Raw genomic sequence first — 9,022 nt, 5'->3', positions numbered from 1 at the left:
CATTGAGCAAGTGTTGTAAAGGATCTGTCTAGTGATCAAGTGTATGGATATAGGATCACACAGGCAATGACGACAGGATAACCTCCCACAGATCTGGTTCTTCTGGAAATTAGTCCCATAAACCAGGGGTCCCCAACCGCCGGTCCGCGGACCGTACCGGGCCGCGGAACAAGCCTTACCGGGCCGCTGGTTGCTGAGCGCCGCCATCTTTTTGGTAAAAAGCGCTCCGCTTTTCCGGTGAGCTTTTCCGGTAAAAGAAAGCCATTTCTTTTCCGAGAAAGCCACTACCCAAAAGCTCACCAGAAGCGCCGCCATCTTTTTGATGAAAAAGCGCTTCCGTGACGCCACTGGAAGCGCTTTTTCGTCATAAAAGATGGCGGCGCCCAGTTGACGCCGGTACCGGGCCGCGGCGCCCAGCTGATGCCGGAACCGGGCCGCGGCGTCGAAAAGGTTGGGGATCCCTGCCATAAACCATTTACACTAGTTGAAAATAGAACTGAACTGAAAACAGACTTTGTCGATTATGGGTTTCAAAACATGGCTTTCAAGGCAAACCTCTCCAAAACTTAAGAATGTCAGTGTCAACTTCGAATTGAACCTGGCAGAAGCCGTTTTTCCTATTTCTCAGTTGCCAGAGGGGTGGGTGGGTGGGTGGGAGACTGAAATACGCTGCTAGACAAAACACAGCTCTCATGGGAACCAAGGTCATTTCTACAGGTGGTGGATAGAGATGGGGAGAAGTGCCTGGAAAGCCCGCTGATTAACCTAATTGGCCAAGGTGACCTGTGACTTTTGGGGAGGGAGTTATTTTCTGTATTACTGTATATACTCGAGTATAAGCCTAGTTTTTCAGCCCATTTTTTGTGCTGAAAAAATCCCCCTCGGCTTATACTCGAGTCAGATTCCCTCTGAAAAAAAATGGTGTGGAGTCGCGGCCTCCGGTGGCAGCGACTCCCAACAGTTCAGCCGGGAAGGGAAAGGCAAAAAGCGCTTTGCCTTTCCCTTCCCGAGGTGGCGGGACTGGGGCCACGCCGGCGGTAGTGACTCCTGACTCAGGGGGCCTCCGAGGGAGGGGAAGAGAGTGACTCCTGCCTCCCGCTGTCATCATCATCTTCTTCTTTTGGGTTAGTGAATCAATTAAACCTTTCATGATAGTGAGATCGTTTCCCAAATTAATTATTTTTATTTTTGAAATTTACCAGTAGCTGCTGCATTTCCCACCCTCGGCTTATACTCGAGTCAATAAGTTTTCCCAGTTTTTTGTGTAAAATTAGGTGCCTCGGCTTATATTCGGGTCGACTTATACTCGAGTATATACGGTAATTACACTGAAACCGCAGGAAACATTTAGAGTTGGTTTTCTGTTTGATCATGTACCCAATAAAGAAGTTCTTAGAGGAAGACCTCAGCCTCAGTTTTGATTTGCTTGGGTTCATTAGTCGGGATCATGACAGATAGTGGAATACATTGTTGGTGTGTACTACCTTTGCTGGTTCAAGTAAGAAGTAAAACACTCCTGGATTGAAGGCCCGTGTCATATGTTGTTCCAGCTGCAGCAAGTCAGACTTTAAAAGGAGGCTGTAGATGCTGTTTTGCCAACCATTCAGCGCTCAGTATGGTACACTTTCAGTGAAATGATAATCCACACACTCTTGTGTTCAGGTGACATTCAAGTGAGGAGAGTTGGTGTGCAAAAGACCATTGACTTGAAGGGTGCAGACGATGACGTGCTGGGAGATTTTTCTGTACGTGCAAGAAAAATGCCTTTAATCAATGCCAGAGCAGCCTCTCTGCTGGAGCTGGCCGACTGGTCTGAGCCACCTTTGATGTGCAAACGTACAGCGGAAATAAAGAAGCTCATTGGCCTTGTCACGCCCAATGAATGGAGAGATGGGTGAAACAGGTCACAGAGGCAGCGAGCAGAGGGCAGACACAGGAGATACGGGAGGATTATATCAAAGGCCAAGACAAGCAAGCAAGTTGGTGGCTGATGTTGAAGAATTAATCAAAACAAGGCTTGAAGAAGCTGGGTTAAACATTTTTGTAACTCAGATAATTGCTTTCTCTAAGTTTATGGTTGTATGGATGACTTTTTTGCTTAGCTAGATAAGATTAATGCAGAAAAAAATCTTTAACTTTTGTAGCACAAATGTAATTTTGAGAAAATAAACAGTACTTGGGTTACAAAGTACTTTTGAGGGTTATATGATCAGATGTGGATTTACCATTCCAAGCTAAATGTTGTGCAATTGCAAAAATAACAGATTTGAAGGTGTAGAGCCACATCCCTTCACTGGAAAAAAAATCCAAAAAACAATTTTCAGCTCATTAAATGACACACCCAGGACGTGGCTTCCATCCACCAATTCCCTGACCACAAACCACACAGCTCACAGAGTGGGAGAAAAGTGGGCTGGCCTTGTTCCTCAAAGGCCTCTGACCAACCCTTTAATCTGCAAAAAACACGGGACAACAGACATTGAGAGTTTTTTTCCCTAAAAACAGAGCATTGTTATCTTGGGGGTGGTGGGGGTGGACTGTAACCGGGACAGATTTAAGCTCCCTTTCTTCACCCGCTCCAGAAAAGCTCCAGTTTTTCATTCCAAAGTATCTGATTTTGCCCCCCCCCCCAGCCATGCCAGTGCTGAGGATCAAGTCCCACTGAGGTTTGGCAAGGAGCAGGTGGCTGCACAAAGCCATTGGGAAACACCAGGAGGGGCACCAAGGAGCCAATTCCATCCGACGACGGCTCAGGGCCCCAAATCACAGTCTTGATTCTGTAGCAGCTCAGCCCCCTGCCGTTCTTATGCTGGGGGGGGGGGAGAGCCTGCCCCTGCCCCAGCTGCCCTGGGGTCCACATCTCGTGTCTAGGGCATGGCTCACGCTCCTCGGGCATTGCCAGGCCATACTGGCATGGCTTCCTCAAAGGTCTCTTCCAATGTTCAAGGTTGGCATGAGGTCCAAAGTGCAAAGTGTTGCAGTTCTTGCTTCTATTAAAATTTTTTCAAAATTAAATGAACCAAAGGAAAACCAATCATCTACGTGAAAGGGGAGGGTCTCCAGAGACCCCCACCCCCCACCCCAGAATCGCTCCAGGACCTCGTTCCTTGCAAGGTCACCTTGGTTCCCAGGGCTGATGCTGGCTGACTTCCGTCCCTACCTCCCTCCCTCCCTCCCAAGAGTCACAAGAGATCCCGTCCTTCAGGGCACCAGCTGCCCGTTGCTCCCCTGCCCCAACCTCCTTTTGGATGAGGCGTTATTGCTTGATGAAAAGCTGGCGGGGAAGTTCCAACGCCACCTTCTTCGTCCCAACGTCCCTGGGCCAGTCCAGGAGAGCAGACAAGGCCCGCCCTTCCCCCCACCCCCAAGAGCCAAGCCAAGCATGGGCACCGGGCCGGCCAGTCATGGCTGGAAGGAGCTGGAGGGGGAGAGGAGAGGAGCTCACGCTGCCCTTGAGCCACGGGGGGGATGCGGGCTGAAGAGGGGGGCCTGCTCTCTACTCTCTGTCCTCTCTGAAGGCAGCCTGGATGACAAGGGAGATGTGGGCAGCCCAGCTGTAGTCAGGCACTTTCCGGGCCGCCCCTCATCAAGCGGGACCTTTCAGCGGGGCCTCGGTTCCCGGGTGGGGCTCCTCGTTCCTGCGGAGAAATGGGGGGGGGCGGAGAAGTTAGAAAGGCCGAGGGGGCCTCTCCCCATCGGTCCAAGTCGCCCTGGCAGCTGCGTTTCCCACCTTCTGGGTGCCTCCTGAACGGACGGAAGGGTGGGTTGGGGTACAAGCGCCACTCCTAAGAGCCTGGATGAAGCCAGCTGGCCGGAACCAGGATGGGGCTGCCCTAGGGGACTGGCATCGCCCCCAGCCACCCCCCCCCCATTCCCAAAGGAAGCCCAGGTGGCCGGATGGCTGGGCAAGGGCAGCCACCGAATCTCCCCTCACGGCCTCCGCAGTCCAGGCTTGGTCCTTCCGAGCCCAGACGAGGCCTCCCCGGTTCCTCCCTCCGGAGCGAGCGGTCCTTTGGCCTCTCCTCCTGCAGAGCCGCTACTCTTTCACCAGAGGCAAAACCAGGACTTTGTCCTGTGCGGTGAAACACCACCATGACACAGAAGCTACACAGGCGCTGACCACCCTCTGTGCACTACGCAATCCTGGCTGGGGGACAAGGAGGGCAGGGCCCTGCCTGGAACTCACCTGGCTGGCCATCACCCGCCTGGGCCCTGAGCTCCACTCCCTTCCTCTTACTCCTGGCCCTGCCCTACCCACACCTGAAAGAGCAGCCCCACTCAGGCGCACGTCCATCCTCGGCGACAGCCCGCCAGCAGCCCAGTACCTGGCTTTAGCCGGTGCCTGCTCCCGCCCTCACCTGTGGTCCCTCTTGGCCTCCTCCGGTGTGGCAGCCGCTGCAGCTGAGCTTGGAGGAATGCCCAGTGCCGGGGTGGCTTCCCTTGTCGGAGGACTCGCCAGCTTGTCGACCGTCAGAGAGTTGTTACTGCTGCGTGAGAAGAACCAAAGCCGGTTAAAGGGCCAACTCTTGCCCCGCATGACCCCCACTGGAGAAAGAGCCCGGGCTGGGGAAGCGGGGGAGGGGATGCCAGGGGCCCCTGCAAACTCTCCCGGCTGCCTAAGGGCCAATGGCAGAGGAACAAGGACACACACACACCCCCGCCCCCACCTCCTGCTTCTCAGCACCCCAGAATCAGCCGTGGGAGTCTGGCCACTGTGAGCACCTGAAGGCCGGGACAGGGCAGGGGAAGGACAGGGCAGGAGAGAAGAGCCAACACAGCCGGATCAGCAGCCCAGGAGGAAGGGAAGGGGACCCCCCACCCCCGAGACTGATCCAGGAGGAAAAGGGGAAGGGAGCCACCACCCACCTGCAGGGAAGGAAGGAAGGAAGGAAGGAAGGAAGGAAGGAAGGAAGGAAGGAAGGAAGGAAGGAAGGAAGGAAGGAAGGAAGGAAGGAAGGAAGGGCCTTGGTGCCCACAAGGGCCAGGAGGCCCTGAGGCACAGCTGCCCCTTCCTGCCTGCCTCCCCACTGAAGAGGCTCAGGGAGGAAGAAGAGCAGAAACGAAGCGGTGACTAGAGGGGGGGGGGAGAGGGGGGGAAGCATGGAACCCCTGGGGTGCCTCTATACCAGGAGTGGCTCCTAATGCGCGTGAGAGAGCGGTTCTTTGCAAAGCTGGTTCATGGGACTTTAAAGTGGATTTGGTGAGGGAGCCAAGGAGAAGATGGCCCAGAAAGGAGGGGAAACACTAGGAACAGCGAAGGGTTTTGCAGAGCAAGGAAGGACCTCATCACAAGCGTGTAAACACTGTGTCTGTGTCTCCAACCGAGTGCAGAGCTTGTAGGGGGAGCCCTGGGCCTCCTCTTAAAGCAGGAAGGCCAAGGCGACTCCCTAGGCGTTACTCTAAGCGCAGGGGTGGGGTGGGGGTCGGAGGCAGGGCCTACAGCTGGGGCAGGGGCGCCCTCCACCTGAAAGCGGCAGGCAAGGCCAGGCCTCCCTGCATGCAAGGAAAGGGGAAGCCCAGCGCCCTGGGGCTGGGGGGAGGGAGGAGACGTGACCATGAGATCCTAGGCTGTCCAGGAAAGGGAACTTTGGAGAGTTGAAGGCAACGTGGTTTCACTTCACTGGGTTCCGATTAGTGTCCATTTAAAGTGACAACAAAGTTAAAGGGATTCCAACTCCAGGCCGGCTTTGAAAGCTTCAGGGAGAAAGAAGGGCACGGCGTAGATCTCCAGGCCATCCAGAGCACACACAGGCCGGGTTGGAAGAAGTTTGCACGCAGGAAGGCCCATTTCAACAAGGAAGTGGCCTGGTGGGGAAAAGCCTGATGAAAACGTAACTACAAACAGAGAGAGAGAGAGAGGGGTGTGTGTGTGTGTGTGTGCAGGCAGATTCTCTAGGATCCAAGGTGGATTCCCGTAAGCACCGTCACCTTCACGGACAGCATGAGAATCGACGGGAGGGAAGAACGCTCCACGGGGAGAGTCCTGGTCTGCCAACCTTGGGAGCGTCTCTGGAGCACTTAACCCCAGGGGCCGGGGGTGGGGGGGCTGTTTCCTGGAAGCGTCCTGGAATGGACCTCAGACCCCACCCACCCACCCGGGGTCGTGCCCTCCTCCCTTCTGACTTAGGACCAGGCACCGTTTCACGGACCTCTTTGAAACCCTGAAGAAGGTGGAACATGAGCCCGGAAGGGTCCCTCACCTCTCACGTCCGGCCAGAGCCCTGCTGGCGGTGGCTTTTTTGGCCTTTGGTCACTCGGGAGGCCAGTGGACGGAATGAAGAAAGCCTGGCAGGAACCTGGCACTGCGGCCAGGCCAAGCCGCTTGTAGGACCTTGCGGGGCGATCAATACATCCCTGGACAGGCAAAGCCTGCCCTGATCAGCCTCCCCCCTGCCGGGAAGCTGCTTCTGGGGGCTCCCCACAGGGAAGGTCTCGGTAGGCTCGCGGAGGAAAGCCAGGCCCAGCCTAATCTTCCGCTCCCCTGGCCCTACACGGAGCGGTTCAGGAGAAGCTCCGCCAAAACTTGCCCCCTCTGAACACATGCTGGGGCCGAACCCTCTTGGAGGGTTTGCAGTCTATGGCGCCATTCTTCAGCCACCGCTGCCTTCTGGCGGCCATCGCGCCGTTGACCGAGAACCCAGTGCCGTTAAGAGTAGCGTCCGCCCGTGAGTGGCAGCCTCTTTCTCAGCTGGCCCACCCGCCGAGTCCCTTCGGCCCAGAGAGGCTGAGCTTGAGTAGACGTTCCTGTGGGACCTGAGGCAGGGAGGAGGAAGGCCCTGGGAGGGGCCCCGCAGCCCCTTCAGCTCTGCTGCCGGATGGCATTGGCACGTCTCTCTCTCTCCCCCCCCAGGAGAGGCCGTATGTCCATCCTGCTCCCAGCAGAGGCGCCTAGGAGGGAAGGGCTGAGACCGTTTGCCCAGCGTCACTACAGCGTGCAGGGTCGGCTACTGAAATAAGCCCATCAGAAGGTGGGAGAAAGGACAGCCGGTGGGGGATTCTGCCCCCCCAGGACATTGCTGGAGGTTCTGAGGAAGAGGCGGCACAAGGTGGGTGTCGTGGCCCTCGGGAACATCCCGGCTACCTGGAGGCCCATCCATGGGGACCGGCAGTTCGGATGCCTTGAGACCTCCAGAACTTCCCAAAAGGCTGGTGGGAAACGAATTCTCAGAAGGGCCATCAGGAGAGAACAGCCGCCGGTCTCCTCCGGCTCCACCTCGCAGCCAGACATTGACTGGGCATCCTCGCCTGCTGAACTGACTGGCTCCTGGGACGGGGGCCTTCGGGTTCAGCTCAGGAAGGCAGACCTCCCTGCCTCCACCCCCCCCCCGAAGCTCAATTCCGTTGGGGGGAGCCAGAGAAGCAGCCTCCATCCTGGGCACCTGACTTAGGTGGCCAGTGACTTTATAGGCACAGCTCTGGCCAACGTCTCCAGGAGGGGGTGGGGGAGACACCAACATATCCCTGGATAACGGCGTGCCGTCGTTCGCTTGATGCCGGGGGCAGGGAGGGAAAAAAGAAAGGAAAAAGAAGGGAAGCAGCAGCCAAGAGCCACCCTGTTGGGGTCACCCTAAGAGGAGGAGGGGGAGCACACGGGCTCTGCAAAGCAAACCGACAAAACTGAAACATCCGACTTCCTCCTACCTGAAGGGAATCGGGGGAGGGGGGGGGACTTGCTGGAGGAGGCTCCACCTTCCCAGGGGAAAAAGCATTCAGATCAGACCCTCCTATTGGGAAGTTTAAGTCTGTTCTCGTTTTCCCAGGTAAGATCTGTCATAGAGCAAACGATGGGCGGAGACAGGTCAATTCCCCATCCTTAACTCTGTGGGCCAACAGCTGCCTGTGTGAGGGGAGGCACACAGAAGACCTGGCCTGGTTCAAGCAGGGGTGTTAGGAATAACATGGTTACCTAACTTAGTTTGGGTAAAATAATATATATAGACTATGATTGTGTGTGTCACTTTAAATGCAGACCATGTATTTTGGGTGCGGTTGTAAAATCACCATAAGAGGGAGCAAGAGAGCTCACTGTTTGCTGGCTTTTACTGGATTGCTGACAATGATGGATTGATGGTGATAACTGTGTGTTTTCCCTGCTATTGCTGAACGAAGAAAAGAGGTTTGATTTTCTTCATATCTCTATTGCAAAAAGAGATATATTACTGGACTGATTATTTGTAAGTTTACTGACCTCTTTTTCGACACTGGACTTTGCTAATGGATAATCCCCGGACGGACTGAACTAAGTGTATGATATATGGACTGTTTGACTATGCTATAACAATCTTACTGGAATAAACTATTTAACTAGCACTGTGTATCTGTTTTACTGAGTGTAAGCTACAACAACGTTAATCTCACATATCTGCCTGCCTGACTGACTACCGTTGCACGTTCTGCTAGGGTGTATATCCCTAACAAGGGGGGCCAATTCCACCCATGGGCTGCAGCCCACGGGCAACGTGGACGCGTCAAGCCCAGCCCGGCTCAACCTGGGCGCATCCTGCGTGCTCACAGGCTGCTCCGTCTGCCAAGTCGTAAGAGCACCGGGCCCTGAAAGCCAGAGCCAGCAACTCCAGTCTAACGTCAGCCCCAAAAATTGGACTCCTCTGAATTCTGCTTGAGGATTTCAACCACCACTGCAAAGTTTGGCCCTTAAAGGAGGGTACAATTGTCAAGGGGAGGGTTGGAACCCTGTGCAGTTGCTGCACCCACACCCAGCAGGCCAAAAGCCCCAGGAGGGGAAAAGCTGAGCACCCCAGCTCCGCACCTGCCTCCTTCAGCACCACGTGTTTATTAAGAAAAATAAACGGTGACCCAGCCCTCTTCCCCTCAACCTGGTACTTGGGGCGTTATGAGCCTCAACGGAGAAGAAACGCTCATCCTACATTAATACTCCTCAACGGGCCTGTGCACTTCCTATATTCACCCAGAACAGCCCGCAATTGTTCTGACCCAACCGGGTTCCCAAAGAGCAAACACAGACAAAGGCAGCAGCCCCCACCTTTTAAGGTTTAATAACGAA

General features: G+C 55.1%; 1 protein-coding gene across 1 annotated transcript in view; it reads right to left on the bottom strand.

Annotated features, from left to right (window-relative positions):
* Nucleotides 1-2,398: 2,398 nt before the first annotated feature.
* Nucleotides 2,399-9,022, bottom strand: part of PPP6R2 (protein phosphatase 6 regulatory subunit 2) — a 42,340-nt gene continuing 35,716 nt past the window's right edge. The window contains 2 exon segments of the mRNA XM_087969045.1: nt 2,399-3,638; nt 4,359-4,487. Coding sequence (XP_087825171.1) covers nt 3,587-3,638; nt 4,359-4,487 — 181 coding nt within the window. The 3' untranslated portion in view covers nt 2,399-3,586.

Source organism: Notechis scutatus, chromosome 6, assembly GCF_049901735.1.
Source record: "Notechis scutatus isolate UNSWTSFEM ecotype Mainland chromosome 6, rNotScu1.2, whole genome shotgun sequence".
NCBI lineage: Eukaryota > Metazoa > Chordata > Lepidosauria > Squamata > Elapidae > Notechis > Notechis scutatus.
The sequence above is the reverse complement of the archived record's forward strand: the minus strand, read 5'-3'. Positions and strand labels throughout refer to the sequence as shown.